The 18580-nt window shown below is 41.8% G+C and overlaps 1 protein-coding gene across 4 annotated transcripts in view; it reads right to left on the bottom strand.

Moving 5' to 3' along the window:
* Positions 1–18580, bottom strand: part of Clybl (citramalyl-CoA lyase) — a 177643-nt gene that overhangs the window by 71079 nt on the left and 87984 nt on the right. For 3 of the 4 annotated variants that reach the window (XM_090341927.1, XM_090341928.1, XM_090341926.1), the window contains exon 2: positions 6851–7037. In XM_090341927.1, coding sequence (XP_090198053.1) covers positions 6851–7037 — 187 coding nt within the window. Of the gene's footprint in view, positions 1–6850; positions 7038–12323; positions 12342–18580 lie in introns of those variants that run through there. The other variant, XM_090341929.1, reaches the window with a different exon arrangement.

Genomic DNA, 18580 nt, shown 5'->3' on the forward strand with positions numbered 1-18580 from the left:
AGCATTCTATGTGAACCTGGTGATAACTAAGCAGCTCAAGTTTGTCATCCTTGTTACTGCTTTCCTCCTGCTTCCCCCTTCTTATCCCCTCCACCCTGCTGCCCTCCTCCTCCTCTATACTTCTTTTATCTTCATTATTCCTTCTTTCTTCTGGCTTGAACTCATGGCCTGGGCAACTGTCCCTTAGCTGGTACTCTACCCCGTAACCACACCTCCAATACTAGCTTTTTGGTGGTTAGAGATAAAAGTCTCCCGGTCTTTTCTGTCTGGGCTGGCTTTAAACTGCAATCTTCATGTTAAAGCCATCAGAGTAGTTAGGATTACAGGCATGAGCCACCAATTCCTGGCTCCCAAGTCTATAATTTTGTTTTTTGCCAGTCCTGGGCTTGAACTCAGGGCCTGAGCACTATCCTTGGACTTTCTCAAGGCTAGAGCTCTACCATTTGAGCCTCAGCACCATTTCCAGCTTTTTTTTTTTCTATGTATGTGGTACGGAGGAATTGAACCTGGGTCTTTGTGCATGATAGGCAATCACTCTACTACTAGGCCAAACTCCCGGCCCCAGGGGTTTTTAATCTTACGGGTGAAAGAGACACTTTAAAGAATGTGATATACATTCTTCCTCTCTATTTTCTAAGTCTTAACTCTGTAAAAATGATATCACAGCTAGGCACGAGTGGCTTCTCCCAGTGCCACAACAATTCTGCAGAATTCTGTGCATTGCTTGGTATATTCACACTGTGGCCCAGCAAGCAGTGGTTTAGACAGCCCAGTACCATTCATGTATTTAAGACTTGAAGACAAGAGTCACCTTTTTCATCGCTCACGCTTGCCAGGTGAGCTGGCAGCACCATTCTTGACACAGGAGCTCCTTCCACACGAAGTGGATCAGGTGGACATGGCAAGGGCTTGCTAGAAGGTATTACATACTCACACACTGCTTTGTGGAAACTCCTATTGTGTCTATTATGAATCTACACTCTATTCAGAGCCAATGAAATTAGTCTCAATATAAAACGAAAATGGCATATAAAATGAAGTAACTACATGGGCTGGGAGTTTGGCTTTGTGGTAGAGTGCTTGCCAACCACGCACGAAAACCTGGGTTTGATTCCTCAGTACCACATACATAGAAAAACCTGGAAGTGGTGCTTTGGCTCAAGTGGTAGAGTGTAAGCCTTGAGAAATCTCAGGGACAGTGCCCAGGCCCTGAGTTCAAGCCCCCAGGCTGGCAAAAAAAAAAAAGAAAGAAAGAAAAACAAAGAGAGAAAGAAAGGGAAGGGAGAAACAGAAAGAGAAAAGAAGGAAGGTAGGTAGAAAGTAAATCAGACAAATGAAGTGCAGGTACACTGACGGGAGGAGGTGGCTGACACCTGTATGCCCAGGACTGATCATGAATGTGACCTTGGTTTGCTTTACTTTCTTTAAAAACAAAATAGAACAGCAGTATTGCATTGGGTTGTCATGTAAATTACAATGCTTGGCATTACTCAGCAGCAGCAGTTTGCTAAATAAACTCTAACAGAAGTTCTTAATGGCATGTTTGTGCAACACTTGGCCCAACCACTTCAACATTCACATAGGAAACTTGTTAAATTTACATATGGTGTGCTTATCAAATTCTCGGATTATATAAATGTTAGATGATGAAATCAAAATCTAGAAAACAATTTTGACAGGCTAGAGCTATAAATTGAAATATATTAAATGAAATTAAATCCTAGATAGAAACTATAGGAAAAAAAATTAGCTGAGCAATGGTGCTTCATTCCCATAATCCTAGCTACTGAAGAGACTGAGACCTGAAGATCGAAATTAGAAGGCAGCCAGGGCAGATTAATCCTAGAGACTCTTATCTCCAACAAAAAGCCAGAAGTAGCCATGTGCAGGTGGCTCACGCCTATAATCCTAACTACTCAGCAGGCTGAGATCTGAGGATCACAGTTTGAAGCCAGCCCAGGTAGAAAAGACTCTTGTAAAGGACTTATCTCCAATTAACAACTCCAAAACCAGAAGGGGTGCTGTGGGTCAAAAGTAGAGCACTAGGGGCCGGAAGTTTGGCCTAGTGGTAGAGTGCTTGCCTCACATGCATGAAGTCACAGGTTCAATTCCTCAGTACCACATATATGGAAAAAAAAGCCAGAAGTGGTGCTGTGGCTCAAGTGGTAGAGCTCTAGCCTTGAGAAAACCCAAGGGCAGTGCTCAGGCCCTTAGTTCAAGTCCCAAGACTGGCCAAAAAAAAAGTAGAGCACTAGTCTTGAGCAAAAGAGCTCAGGGAGAGTGCCAAAAGTATTGGAATGCAAGTCCCTAAACTCAAGCTCAGATATGGGGATTTTAAAGAGAGAGAGAGAGAGGGATAGAGAGAGAGAGAGACAGAGAGAGAGAGGGGGATAGAGAGAGACAGAGACAGAGACAGAGACAGAGAGAGGTAGAGAGAGAGACAGAGAGAGAGACAGAGAGAGAGAGAACATAAATTGTTAGAAAAGCATTACTCAAACCAGGTGTGGTGGCTCATGCCTGTAATCCTAGCTATTCAGGAGGCTGGGCTCCATGGTAGAGTGGTAGCCTTGGGCTGAAGAGCTCAGGGACAATACCCAGGCCTAGAGTTCAAGCCCCATGACCCACAAAAGAAAAAAAAAGAAAAAAGAAAAGCAATGCCTTTTCTTTTCTTTTTTGTCTTGGTATCTGATGCTTTTGCTCATTGACTGGTGCTTTACCAACTAACCCATGTCTCCAACCCAGAAAAAGGTATTTTTTTTTATAAGTATTATCCAGGGTAACCAGGATTTTATATGGATTTTAAAGAGAATTAAATGACTCTATTCTCATCATGCAGAAAAGAGTATGTCCAATAATGAATCCAATGTTCCAACTTCATTAAGAGAATCTGAGTCCTAGCCAAAAAAAAAACCAGAAAATCTCTCAGTGGAGTTCAGTTTGCCTATTAATTCTTCTCTTCTCATCTTTTCCATAGATTCCCGTAAGTAGAAACTCAGCTGGTGCTACTGTGAATACAAAGATGGCAAAGGACACAGACGGACAGGAAAGGAAGGCAGGAACAGACCTTGGAATGTGTTTTCAATGCATGTGAGAGACTGGAATTCTCCTCAGGTATGTCTCAGAGGATAGCCTGAAGATTTGTAATGAAATATAATTACAACTTTATCAGTGTACCTAGTGGCTCACTGTGTTACAATGCTGAAAATAAAATTCCCCTCTGACCTTGATTACTAGAAACTTTATCTAACCTGCTTTTTATAGGAAATCAAGCTACTTTTGAGCACTTTTATCAAATTTTCTCTCCTAATAATTCCTATCCCTGACAAAAGAATATATTGTCATCCCTACAGTACAGATAAGAAATTGAGTCAGAAAAGTAGAGTGACCTGCCCTAGGGTCACATAAAACTGGAATTGCAATTTAATATTTAATCTTAGAGCACACTACATGAATTTCAGGAGGAATCATACCAGAATCACATTATAGCCTTTGAAGAAAAGGAAGGCCTATTTATTTAGCTTCACCTCTAGGAAAAAGAAAATCAATTATATTTTCCTTGCACATGCCAAAGATGTTGCAGACATTTTAGATTCCTCTTATTCCTGTTTATTCTAATCCTTTTTCAAATAATTAGCCTTGTTTTTCCAGTGGGAAGATGAAAAAATTAGCTTTATTTTTAAAATTAAGGCAAATACTTGTTTTCTGGAATCTTTGAGGAAAGCAATTCATCTAGAAAGCTATACAGTACAATCAGGTTATTTCAGATCATCTAGAGCTAGAAGTGATCAGATAGGCAGGAGTCCAGATGGCCAGCTAGAGATATACACAAGCTCCACAATCCATTCCCAGATGACCCTCACTGTCAACACAGACAGCATAGACAGCATAGACAAAGGTAAAAGTGTGTCTAACCAAAAGATTTCATAAAGAGATAAACTATCATTATTATAAAGTCTTACATATTTCCCCTAGTCACTGAAGAAACCCATGCTCATTAGAAAACTCTAGAAAAAAAAAGTTAAAGTAAAATGGAACCAAATGCATCCAAGGACAATCACCAAATAAAACCTTCATGTGTCTGAGTACAATGGCATTGAGAATAATCCCAGCATTGAGAAGGCTGAAGCAGGAGGATGCATTGAGAACAGCCTGAGCTGTATAGCAAGGCCATCTCAAGTAACTATAATCTCATTCTAGGAAGTCAGCGTAACACTCATCCAAAAAACAGATAGGGAATCACCAAAGAAACAGAACAACAGATCCATTTGTTTGATGAACATCAATTCAAAATTTCCCAATAAAATTATGGCCAACTAGCCAGGAACTGGGGCTCATGTCTGTAAACCTAGCTACTCAGGAGATCTAAGAATCCCAGTTCAAAGTCACCCTGGGCAGGAAGGTGTGTGAGACCAATTAACTACCAGAAAGCCAGAAGCAGAACTATGGCTCAAAGAGGTAGAGCACTAACCTTGAAAAAAAAGAGCTCATGGACAGAACTCAGGCCCTGAGTTCAAATCCCATGACTAATAACAACAACAAAAATTCTGACCAACTGAATTCAACAACTAATCAAAAACATCATGCACTGTGATCAAACAGGATTCATTCCAGGGATGCAAAGCTGGTTCAATATATGTAAGTCAATTAATGTAATTCAGCACATAAATAGAAGCAAGAACAAGAACCATATGATCATCAATAGACGCTGAAAAAAAGCATTTACAAGATTCACCACCACTTGATGATAAAAAGCTCTGAAGAAGCTAGGAATCCATGGGCCATTCCTCTATATAATAAAGGCTGTATATGACAAAGCTACAGCCAATATTATACTTAATGAAAAAAGTTAAAACCATTTCTTCCAAAAGCAGGAACAAGATAAGGATGTCCACCCTCTCCACTCATCTTCAATACAGTACAGGAGTTCTTAAAGAGCAATAAGGCAAGAAAAATACATAAAAGGGACCCAAATAGGGAAAAGAGAAGTAGAATTATCCCTCTTTGAAAATATATAATCCTATATTCAGAGAACCCAATAGGTTCCTCCCCCAAGTTACTTGAGCTGATCCCAAACTCTGGTAAGGTAGCAGCTATAAAATCAACCCACAAAAAGCAGTAGCTTTTGCAGGGTGGGGTGGCTCACTCCTGTAATCCTAGCTACTTAGGAGGCTGAGATCTGAGGATCAAGGTTCAAAGGCAGCCTGGGCACAAGAGGGCCTGAGACTCTTTTTTTTTTTTTTTTTTTTTTGCCAGTCTTGGGCTTGAGCTCAGGGCCTGAGCACTGTCCTTGGACTTTCTCAAGGCTAGAGCTCTACCACTTGAGCCTCAGCACCACTTCCGGCTTTTTTCTATGTATGTGGTACCAAGGAATCGAACCCGGGTCTTCGTGCATGCTAGGCAAGCACTTTAACCACTAGGCCAAACTCCCGGCCCAGAGGGCCTGAGACTCTTATCTCCAATTAACCTCTAGAAAAGGGAAGTGGGGCTTGGCTCAAGGGTAGGGAGGTAGCCTTGAGCTGAAGAGCTCAGGGACAATTCCCAGGCTCAGGTGTAGGGTGGTTGCCTTGAGCTGAAGAGCTCGGGGACAGTGACAGCACCCAGGCTGAGTTAAAGCCCTATGACCAGCCAAAAAAATCTACACGTAAACACACTGGATGGTAAAAGACCAAAATCATATATCTGTGTGTGTGTGTGTGTGTATTGTGTGTGTATATATATAATAGAGAGAGAGAGGGGGGGGGAGGGGAGAGAGAGACATGATAAATTATATAGGACTCTAGACACAGTGAAACCAAAGGATGGATCACAAAGACTCAATAGCTATGTTTGTATAATGATATAAAATGGTGGTTTTCGTTATTGTTTATTTTTTGTCAGTAATGGGGCCTGAACTTTGGGCCTGACCACTGTCCTAGAGCTCTTCAGCTCAATGGAAGTGTTCTATCACTTTGAGCCACTGCAGCACTTTTGGTTTTCTGCTGGTTAATTGGAGATAAGAGTCTCACAGACTTTCCTGCCCAGGCTGACTGAACTGAGATCCTGAGATCTCGGTTTCCTGAGTAGCTAGGATTACAGGCTTGAGCCGCTGATCCTGGCTAAAATTATGTTTATTGAAATGAACTCTAAGAAATAGAAATAAGAGGTTTTTGGTATTTTGCCTTCTGGTTTTTAGAGTTTTTCTCCTTTGTTGGGGAGAACAGGAGAGCCCAGAAATGGTAGGACAGAGGGTGAACAAATGCAGCAGTAAAACTCACTAGATACTATGTTGAAAAAGAACTATATAACTTGTGGAAGAGAGAGGCTGAGAGGGAAAAACTGGGAGAAAAGTAGGGAAGAGGTGACCCTGTTCAAAAAGAACTGTACTCATTACATGACTTACATAATTGTAACCCATCTGTACATCATTTTATAATAATAATAATAATAATAAACTGGGTCAAAAGTCAAAAGAGAGAGACAGAGAGAGAAAAACTTTTGTACCTATTCACAGACTAGGAATTTTCTAAGACTCATTGCTTTGATCAGGCCTTCAGCTTGGAGGAAATCAGCTGGAAGCTACACTAACCCAAAGGATCTGTGAGAGTTTCTGCTTATGAAGGAAAACGGGAACTTCTTACTGGAATACTGTGGCTCAGTTTATCTCAGCACATCTACTGAATGTCTGGATGTTAAAATATATTTTGATTGAATTCTTTCTCTGGGAGAAAAGACACACAATGAGAACTCATAGAAGGGCTAGATCAAAAAAACAAAAATAGCAATTGGCAGAAGATGAGTATAGCAGAATCCTTCTAATCCAATCCCAAGAATGGGAGATCTCTGTTTCTCTTCCCCTCTGAAAGCCATTTACCTTTTTATTCACAGCCACGCCATCCTCACAATCAAGCACAGCACAATCTACTTCCAGAGTTGGAATCTTCCTTATTTTCTTTTCATCATTTCCAGGAACATAGAGCACTGCCCTCCGAGGAATGTACTTGCGATTGGGCCAGAGACTGTAGCTACGCCTAAAGACATCGGCGACCATTGAGGCTGTCCTGCAAGACATACAACGGGTGTTAGTCCAAAATACAATTTCTCTATTCACAAATTTGTGGGAAAAAAAATTTTTTGAGGTACTGGGCTATAAACTCAAGACCTCCTCACTCTTACAAGGCAGGCATTCTATCATTGAAGCCATGATCTACCCCTCCCCCCCAAAAAAATGAAAAAATAGGACACATGAATAATCCTTCTAAATTTTAGTGAATACAAGCTCACATAAAACCCCCGAAAATAATCATAACCGAAGTAATCAAAAAACAAAATGTCATTTCTGCTGAAATTTAAAAAATAGACAGCACTGCTTACTGGCATTATCTTCTGAGAGAGGGAGAATGGGGTAGCTATTTCTTTCTGGAAAATGACTTCCAGTATCAATATATTGTACAGATGGCTCCCGTGGAGAAATAGATGAGAAAGGTATATTCAAACATTACTAAACTCTAGTACAGGTTGAATATCTCTTTAGCCAAAATGCTTGAGACTAGAAATGTTTGAGACCTGAGATATTTTTAAATATGGGAAATTTATATATACTTAATGAGACATCTGGGGGATGACACACAAGTCTAAATATAAAAATTCATTTCTGTTTCATATACACATAGCTTGAAGGTAGTTTTTTGCCATTATTTTTTGGAAGCACAAGATACTGGACCCAAGGCTTTCCATATACTGGAAAGCACTGTACCACTAATCTATATCCCCAGCCCATGACTTTTTTTTACTTGATAATTATGCTTCTTTATTTTAAAAAAATGTAAGCAGTTTTACACAAAGTTTACAATTCCATAACTCAGATTAGTAGTAGCGCACATCTTGAGCCATGTCACCTTTCTCTCCCCATTTCATTCCCACCTTCAAGTTACCTAGTTCAATTTTACACGGAATATAATGACTGCATTGCTCAGCCTTCTTTCCCTCGCAGCCCATGACTTTTGAAATAGGGTCTCACTAAATAGCTCAGGAGATTCTCCTTTCTCCTGAGCATTGGGATTGTAGGCCTGTAGGACCATGCTTGGTTTATACCCTCTCACTGTAGACTAATCACATAAATTCAGTACTTGGGGTACTATGTCACTGCTCAAAAGGATTTGAATTTTAAAAATATTTAGATTTCAGATTTTTTTTAGATTAGAAATGTTTAACTGTAATGTCTACAATTATATGTACATAAGGACAGAAAATGAACAAACTACACCAGCCTTAGAATATGAGCCTCTCTCTACCAAGGAACCTTGTACAGTAGAAAAAACGGTATTTAAGTTCAGTTTTAAGAAAAGGCAGACGTGCTGGCTGGCTACATTTTTTTTTGTGCTAGTCCCAGGGCTAGAACTCAGGGCCTGAACCCTGTCCTTGGGCTTTCTCAAGGCTAGAGCTCTCTACGTGAGCTACAGCACCACTTCTGGTATTTTTCTATATATGTGGTACCAAGGAATTGAACCTGGGGCTTTGTACATACTAGGTAAGCATTCTACCACTAGGCCAAATCCTGGCTCTCTGGTTACATCTTTACTGAGTAAAAAGAACTGGATGGAAGACACCTTTATTGAAGAAGCTTCCCTTCTTCATCATTCTGCAGATTGATGTGAAGATTAACAAAAGGCAATGACATGCAGTGAGACCTTGACATGGAAGTGGGCAGAGTAGAGGCAGCTCCAGTGGTAAAAGAGCACCGTAGCCCCTGCTCACTCCTGAACTACGTCCTGTCCTCCTCTTTCCCATTGTACTAACTCTCAGCTTGTTAAAAACCTGTCCCTAATCTGGTCCACAGTTTATCCACCAAAAATGGTGCTTTAGACCATAGCATTTGGTCAAACAGGAGGAAATCAGCTTTCACAATCAGACCCAGCTACATAATTACTACACCTAAAAGTTCAATTTTGAGCAAGTACAACAAAAGATCACCAAAACCCATAAAATTAGAAAATATAGCCCAAAAGAAAAAAACAAATTGGTAGAAACTCTCTGGGAAATACTTGACAGTAGACATACTAGAAAAAGACATTAAAACAACTGTCTTTTGGATTTTGATTTGTTTATTTTAGGTAGCTCTTACTATCAGCCTAGGATGACCTTGAGATTCCCCTACCATTGCCTCCCACATGCTAGAATTACATGCACAAACTACTATGTCCACAAACCATGTATTAATAAATACACACAATAAAGGGGGGGGCCCATGCCTGTAAACCCTAACTACTCAGGAAGCTGAAATCGGAGGATCTCGGTTCATAGCCAGCTGGGGCAGGAAAGTCCATGAGACTCATCTCCAATCACCAGAAAATCAGAAGTGACGCTGTGATTTAAAGTGATAGAGCTCTGACCTTGAGCTGAAGAGCTCAGGGACAGCACCCAAGCCCTAAGTTCAAGCCCCACATCTGACAAAGAATTCTTTTTCAGGGATCAATTTAGGGTTCCTCCAAAAATACACAAATCCTTCCGACAGCATGTCTATGACCTAAAGACCTCCCACTAGGTTCTAGCTCTTGAAGTTTCCGGCAACACTCACGGCACTGCACTGCGGAGCAAACTTCAACATATGAACTGTTAGAGGGAAAATTCAAACCATATCCAGACCACATCATCAACCAAGCCAAGTACTCAGAAACAAGTCTTAGGACTCCTCTGCCACCTTGCCCTTATTCTGGTGAAACAGTCAATGTTACTGGTGACTCTAAGCAGAAGTAATTTCCAGTTTCCTCCCCTTCATCATCCTTGAACATCATCCAACCATGACCTTCTTCCCTTCATTCCTCTACTTGCTCCCATAGAACATCTACACTCTGCTTTCTGGCCTCTTTCATCTTTACCTAAACAACATGAAAGTCTTTCCTTGTGCCCATTACCTCCTCTCTGTTCTTTTGCTCTTGTGTTCATCTGTCCATTCATTCAGTGAATACCAATGGGTGACACACACTGGGCTTTTACAGTGTAGTCTCCATAGATAAGATTTATTTAAAAAAAAAAAAAAAAGACCTTTTCAATGGGGCTGGGAGTTTGGCCTAGTGGTAGAGGCTTGCCTAGCATGCATGAAGACCCAGGTTCAATTCCTCGGTACCACATATGTAGCAAAAAGCCAGAAGTGATGCTGTGGCTCAAGTGGCAGAGCCCTAGCGTTGAAAAAATCCAGGGACAGTGCTCAGGCCCTGAGCCCAAGCCCAGGACAGGCAGAAAAAAAAAAAAAAGAAAAAAAAAGATCCTTTCAGTGAGAGGAGAAAAAGGTGCTTCTTCCTCCTGTTTTAGTGTGGCTTGGGGAATGGAGGCAAGGTGAAAGTCAGTTCTACTGTGCCCTAGTCAGGAGCCCTGCTCAGGAAACACTCTTTCTGTATGCATGCATGGCTGTATACAAGGCCTAGGAGGCAGCCTATAAGGGTACAGAATGCTCTAGAAGATGCAAGGAGGGTCACTCAAAAGAAAAGGCACACAGGCTGGATTAGAAAAGATCAAAGGCAGTGAAACTATTTGGTATAGTGATAGATGTGGGGATTCGGGCCAGAGCATGTGTTGTGGACTGAGTCTGGAGAGGCTGTCAGTAGCCTGGCCATGGTGGTCACAGCTCAGGAACCTCCTCCCCTCCACCAGCTGAGTCCTCTCCTCCCACCCTCGCTGTTTCAAAATCTGTTCTGGGCTTGTTTTCTGTTCTACACTGACACTGCTTATGAATGTATTTGCAGCAGGTGACAAGATCAAAGTTATTTTATTTTACATAATTTGACTTAGGACTTGTTAACAGTCAACATGTAAATATATTCAGACAATATGCAAATAAGAGGCTTACCATGAGCTGAAAAAAGTCTGGTAGCCTTATGGTGTGTTTTCCCTACAGGGGACCTTTTTATAGATTTGATGTTCCAGAGGAAGGCCTCTCCTGGCCTTGTTTTTGTCTCCTTCCTTTTCTCCTCAGCTTACATTGATTAACCATTGGTATAGCTAGAGACATAACTAGTCCCTACTACCATGGGACGTCTCAACATGGAATTCAACAGAATAACTACCTGAGAGGCTATTTATTTATTATCAAAGTACTGTACAGTTACATTTGCCAGATAGCAGATGCATTACTTCTCACACATTGATACCCCCTCTTATGTTTTTGTCTAATGGAGAAGCTGGGATGGCAGCCCACACCTGTCATCGTAGTGAGATGAGAAACCTAGAACAGGCTGAAACAATCTTCATCTCAAAAATAATCAAAGCAACAAAAAAAGAAAAAAGAAAAAAGGGAAAGGACATTTAAAGGCGTGGCTCCGCATAGAATACCTGCCTGCAAAGTGAAAGAAAAAAAAATGAAATTCTAGGCTTTATTCCATACAGTTCAATTACTACTCCCAGACCTAGGCTTTGAAGCCCTGTGGATTCTTCCATTACTGTAGACCAGCGTCTCTGGCCTCACAGGAGTTCTCTTGCCTCCTGTAAAGAATCTGCTGTCAGGAACAGGTTAGGAATACAGACTCCAGAGCCACCCTGACTCACTCGGCCTGAGGCTGAAGAAAATCCCCCCTGGGATTCTGCTTCGAAGAATATTACTCTGGGTTGTAGGTTCTCAAATCTGGCATCATCTTCTGATGCCACCACTCCAGCGCAGGAAGTCTGAGGTCAATGGGTGCTGGAGTCTCATGCCTATAATCCTAACTTCTCAGGAGGCTGAGATCTGACAATCAAAGTTTGAAGCCTGCCTAGGCAGGAAAGTCTATGATATGCTTATCACCAATATCTACCAAAAAATCTAGAAACAGAGCTGTGGCTCAAGTGGTAGAGTGCTAACCTTAAGAAAGCCCAAGGACAGTTTCCAGGTCCTGAGTTCAGGCCCCAGGACTGGCATAAAAATAAAATTCTCCTGAGTCATTTGCTGCTATTACATACAAGAAGACATCATGAAATTAAGAAAACCACAACTAAAAATATAGCAAATTTGGTAGAAAAAAAAATCCCTGCAGTGTGGACAGCCAGGCTGGTGCAGGAAAGTGTACAAGGCCGTCTAAGGCTGGGACAACAGCACCAGGCAGTGCAGGGCTAGTGGGCAGAGCCAGGTCCACACTCCCAGGTCAGCCACCAAGCATCTCTGCTATTGCTACCTTGTTGGTTATGACACAGGAAAAGCTGAGGTCTGGCTTCATCTGGGAATGGTAAAATGAGCCAAAGACTGTGGCATGGAGGGAAGAGCCCATTCACCAATTCTTTTCTATCCCCCAAGTGACAGAAAAATTCACCTCGTTTCTACTGCACTTATGGTTATTAATAATCAGGTATTTATGCCAGCATCTATAATTGAGCCTTACTTATGTTCTCACTTTGCTAAGTTCCCAAGTGCCCCAAGAGATTCCTTCCCTATTTTGAAGAACTATGTTCTGGTTGCTATGGCAACAGTGCACAGAGAAAGGGAAGCTTTCCATGTACATGTGAACAAAATCCAGCTATTTTTTTCCCTATCACAGAGCAGGCCCTTTGTTCAGTGCAAATACAGGCAAATGCGTATCCCATTTCAGGATGGCCAAGAAGACATTTTTTCCCCCAGGGCAAACTCTCACAACAATTAGATCACACCTTACTCAGTGCTCCATTTTATGCAGAAATGAAGAGATAGTCTTGTATTCAAGATAGACACATGCACAGGGTAGTAGCTGGTGGTGGACTGGGGATTCACTTCTAAGGAGTGGCCCAGGGCTCAGGGTGGCAGCTATGGGAGGCCGAGCACAAAGCTAGGGCTCTGGTTGGGTAGGTGGGTCTCCCTCCTCCTCTTGAGTAAATAAAGTAAATAAGGCTACAGGCATGAGCCACCACCACCACTGCTGGCTGCTTGTCCATACCATTGCTTCTCTGCCAGGGACACCCTGAGAAAAGAGGTGGCTGTGGGACAAAGGACAGATGGGACCAGAGTATCCTTGTTCCTGCGCAGTGAGGCAGCAGTGGGGTCATGCTGTACCAGTATCAAGCACAAACTCCGCAGACCATCCAAAAGCAAAAGGCAAAGCTAGCTCCTACAAGTGACCTCAGAGCTAGCACTTTCTTCCTTACGCACACAGAATGAGAAAGTAAACAAATGTCAAGTCAAAAGTTAAAGTTACCTGCTAACATGAATAAAGTAAGCCAGACACAAAAGGGCAAATGCACTATGACCCTATTTATAAGGCCCTAGAGGAGTCAAACTCATAGAAATAGCCACTGAACGTAGCTGGGTGTAATCTCAGCAATCAGGAAGTGGAGGCAGGAGGATTTTAAGTTGGAATCTAGCCTGAACTACATATTGAGACCCCAGTCTCTAAACACAAAATTCAGGAAGTTGAATGGCGCTTTCCAGGAGCTAAAAGGGGCAGGGGATTGAAGGAACCACTCTTTAAAGGATATGGCGTTTCCAATTGAGAGGATGCAGAAAGCTCTGGAAATGGACAGTTGTGATAGTTGCATAAAGTATTCTTTTTTTTTTTCAAAGTGGTTCACAGAAATTTATTTAAGAAATGACATGTTTTAGTTTTCTATCCCAGACCATCCACCCAGCTACCTTGTAACTTGAGATGCATCAGCTTCAATATTGCTTCCGTTTCCAAATGAAGTCACTGACATCTGTAGTTATAATGCTGGACTGTCATGCAGTCCTCACTGGAATTTCATGCCTATATCCTCAGAAGTACAGGCTCATTCCACCACAGCTTCACTGTTAAACCCCACTCCTTGGCTTAAAACCTTGTTGCGTGGTAATGGTTGTAGTGCAGATGATATTTTATATACCTTTATTTCAGATTCTCCACTTGGCACCCAAGAGCAAGGGGTACAGTAGACAACTCAAATAGCTCCATGTATGAGTTTCTTTTTCCATGGCTAGACTGGCTTGCTCCTCACTACCTCATTTCTCAGCCTTCTTTGCCAGATAACTGCCATATGATGCCATCAAGCACCACATTGCAACCACTACGGGCCATTTCTACCCACAAGCTGCAAACTCCCAGAGCCGAAAGACCTTGCATAAAGTATTCTTAAGACATTGTACTATAGGGCTGGGAGTTTGGCCTAGTGGTAGAGTGCCTGCCTAGCATGCACGAAGACCCGGGTTCAATTCCTCGGTACCACATATACATAGAAAAAGTCGGAAATGGTGCTGTGGCTCAAGTGGTAGAGCTCTAGCCTTAAGAAAGTCCAAGGACAGCGTTCAGGTCCTGAGCCCAGGACTGGCAAAAAAAAAAAAAAAAAGAAGTCATTGTACTGTATACCTAGAATTAAAATAAAAGCACTGGGAATGGTAGCAAAGGAATGTCAGAGAGGTTGAAGCAAGAAGATCTCCAGAAAAAAGTGGCACTGTGGCTCAAGTTTTAGAGTGCTAGCCTTAAGCAAGAAAAGCTCAGGGAAAGTGCCCAGATCCTGAGTTCAAGCCCCAGGACTGGTTTGGGGAAAAAAAAAAGTTTTCTATTGGTACCTTCTGGTCAGAGGTTTCTTCCTCTGGTCTACATACTACAATAATGCAGAGATAGGAAAGTGGACTTTGAAGTCTGGGTCCCTTAGGAATACAGCCAAGCTATTATATTGTCTTTGTTACCCTTGGCACATTGGCCTTGGCAATATACCTGGGTTCTACCAAGAATTGGTTTGCAGAGTGAGTTGAGTAAATACAGTTCTGTGACTCATCTTCTGAGTGCTGTTTTTAAAGTGGTCTTGATTGGAGGTGATTCAGATGTGTTTGCAAATACATTTTATATTGCTGAAAATGAACAATAAAGGAATTTTCTAGATGTCCCAGAAAAAAAAAAAAAAAGAGGATCTCCAGAGCCTAGAAGCTAGAAGTCAACCTGGGCAATATAGCAAGGCCTTGTCTCAAAAGAGAAAAGAGGAGAGGGGACCTAATGTTAGCATTAAATTTTTGTCATGTCACATTCTTGCTATCATTCCATATTCAAAAACATGTGTGGTTCAAGTTGAGGACTAATCGTGCAGGCAGTAGCACCAAGTCCACGACAAGCTGGCCCTTCCTCAGTAAGGGGACAAGCTGGCCCTTCCTCAGTAAGGGCTGTGAGCTGTCCAGACATGAAGGAAAAGTCAACTGACTAGTAGCACCTCACTGCCACCCACCAAGGCCACCTGGTGTGACCACCAAGCATTAATTGTCTATGCAGGTGTGTGACTTGGAGGGGAGGAGTCTAGGGAGCTAGGAAACTCCATACCAACGTGATGCCCACTAATGGATCGGTCTCCATTTACAGCAGCCTTCCGAATGGCACTTGTATGCTCAGCAGCACCTCTGAGATCAGAGGTCATTTTTCTTAACAGAAGTGAAAGGAAGGGTTTTGTAGAAGCCAAGCCTAAACCAGATAAGCAGGGTGTAAGGAGGCAGAGGAGAGCCAGGGGACAGGAATTGGGTGGGAAAAGGAAAGAACAGAAAGGACAGGAGGGAGGGGAGACATGGGTGGTGGAGGGAAAGCAGCAGATGGGGAAGTGTGAAGTTGGAAGGAAAGAGGAGAGGGAGAAGGAAGGGCGAGTGGGGGCAGGGAGAGGAGAGGAGAGGAGTGGAGCCTTTTGTTTATCTGCAAAGCTCCTTGTTTAGTGTCGAGGGGGACAACAATAGAGCATGTGCCGGTTAGTGGATAGTCTCTTAATCCCACTTTCTTGCTCTCCTTTGGGTGAGAGAAGGAGGAGCAGAGGTTTTATGTAAAGGGAAAACTGGAGGGTTTTTTTTTTTTCTCCTCTAGGCGTGACACTGGGGTCAAGAGGGAAACCTGCACTCCTTCACTGACCACATTTGAGAACACAAAGCGATTAGCATTTCTGCTCTTTCTGGGCAGCTTCTGGAAGGGCTGAAGGAAACACAAAGGGCTCAAAGGATGTCGTTCATGATTAGTTAACTGTTAATGCTGCCGAGAGCCTGGTCCAGGACCCTGCCCAGGAAGATGGATGGATTCCCTGCGCAGGGAACCAGGATGCACAGCACTGGTCAGGCACAGGAGGTGGAAGTGTCTGGTACATTGTAGTCAAAACCTAAGACTCTCCCAGCCCAAGCAGGACTCTGCTCAATAGAGACCACTTATAATTTGGGCTCCTGAAACCCTGTATGTAAACAGTAACAGGAAGAGGGTTCCACAAGTGACCAGAGATAAACTTAGGAGAGATAAACTTAGCCTTTAGTTAAGATTGCTCAGTTAGCAGGACATCATGGCTCAAGCCTGTAATCCCAGCTATTCGGGAGGCTGAGATCTGAGGATTGTGTTCGAGGCCGGTCCAAGCAGGAGAGTCTGTGAGACTATCATTTCCAACTAACCAGAAAAAAAAAAAAAAAAAAGCCAGAAATGGAACTTTGACTCAAGTGATAAAGTGCTAGCCTTGAGAGAAAAAGCTAAGAGACAGAGCCCACACTCTGAGCACTGGGTTCTAGCCTCAATACCAGCACACACATACACACACACACACCACACACACACACACACACACACACACACACACACACACACACACACAACCTGGGTTCGATTCCTCAGTACCACATACATAGAAAAAGGCTGGAAATAGTGCTGTGGTTCAAGTGGTAGAGCTCTAGCCTTGAGAAAAGTCTAAGGACAGTGCTCAAGCCCTGAGTTCAAGCCCCATGACTGGCAAAAATAAAGAAATAAATAATAAATAGAAAATATAACTAGTTAGAAAAAAGACAATGTAGCTCATATACTGAAACAAAATGGAGACTATCTGAAATATTGTTACCATGGTATCACTGATAATATCCATCAGAATGGCCTACTATAGTCCCAGGTAGTAGGGAAGACTGAGGCAAGAGGATCCTTGAGCCCAAGAATTGGAGACCAGCTTAAGCATGTAATAACACTGTCAGAAATAAATGAAAAGCCAGGTGCTGATGGCTCCAACTCAAGAGGTTGACATCTGAGGATTGTAATTGGAAGCCAGCCTGGGCTGGAAAGGCCATTAGCCAAGAGTGGAGCTGTGGCTCAAGAGATAATGTGCTAGTCTTGATCAAAAAAGTGCAGGGATAATGCCCAGGTCCTGAGTTCAAGCTTCAGCTCTGGCAAAAGAATAACTATTATTATTCGTAGTAGTTGTATTTTATTAATACAATATTATTTTTTTATTATTATTATTAAGGTACAAAATAAAGTATTTAATACCAAAAGTACCTACTAACTGTTTCCACTTGGAGATTCCACCAGTATTAGATTATTCCATAAAAAAGAAATATATCTAAAGCCAGATTTGCTCAGAGCTTTCGAAGTGACTGAGCAAATGTAAACTAGAAAGCTCATTTCTTCTTACTGTTAAAGGTCAGGAAAGAAGACTGTCAGTATGACAGATGTAGCTAGGATTCTTCTACAGTTTTTTCAAAAGCTCAAAAGCTGCTAAACATGTCACATTAATGTGTCTTTTCCATGACTGCATTCTTTGATATGAAAATAATAATGGCAGAATTTTTTTCCTCCAGAAAATGGCTCTGCAATTTTGAGAAAATAGTTCTCCGCACATCTTAAATTTAAAAAAAAATGTTGTGAAAATGATCTGGGTTAATGGAATCTCTGTTTCTTCCTAGATTCTCTCAAAAATTCCTTTCAAGTGTCAATCTCAATGAAATGAGGCCAAAATGTTACATAGTTTGGAATTTTGTTATTTTGTTAGCCACAGTCCCTCATCTGTAGATTTTGGGAGAGTTTAACATTGATCTCTTGCTTACACCGAATAATTTTGAAAAAAAAAAAAAAAACCACAGTCTGAGTCTAATTGCCAGACCCATACCACACACACGAAAGCTGTGAGTACAAGCTGTGATCACGAATCACGTGTATGTGCTTTGATTGTGTGGGACCTACAATAAAATTAAGATTGTTTTTTCCTTCTTAATTATTCAGAGCTAAGTGTGATGAAAATTAAAAACTAAACATATGGATGTGATCATGAAAGCTTTTTCTGACATAATTGAGTTGTCTTTTTTTTTTAATAAGTACGTTCAATGTACTACAAGTACTAGTTATATATCTATTTAAGGCAGGACTTCCTAGAACTTGCTTTAATTTGGGGAAAGGTTAAGTGTTACTGTTTCTGTTTTTAAATTTATGCTAACAATTTTTTTTTTTTTTTGCCAGTCCTGGGGCTTTAACACTGTCCTTGGTCTTTCCCAAGGCTAGAGCTCTACCACTTGAAACACGGCACCACTTCTGGCTTTTTTCTATGTATGTGGTACCAAGGAATTGCATGCTAGGCAAGCACTTCATCACCAGGCCAAACTCCCTGCCTCTAGAATAACAAATCTTAAAAGACTTTTTAGCCATAAATCCAACCTTGATCAACACTGATATAATTTGCCTGCAATTATTTATTCATTCATTCATTCATTCCAGTCCTGGGGCTTGAACTCAGGGCCTAGGCACTGTCCTTGGGCTTTCTTAAGGCTAGCACTCTACCACTTGGGCCACAGTGCCACTTCCAGCTTTTTCTATGTATGTGTTACCATGAAATCAAACCAGGACTTCATGCATGCTAGGCAAGCACTTGACTGCTAGGCCAAACTCTCAACCCTTTTTTTAGAATGAGCTCACTGTATACTACTAGGTATGCT

Source organism: Megascapheus bottae, chromosome 11, assembly GCF_031878675.1.
Source record: "Megascapheus bottae isolate mThoBot1 chromosome 11, mThoBot2.hap1, whole genome shotgun sequence".
In the NCBI taxonomy this organism is placed as follows: domain Eukaryota; kingdom Metazoa; phylum Chordata; class Mammalia; order Rodentia; family Geomyidae; genus Megascapheus; species Megascapheus bottae.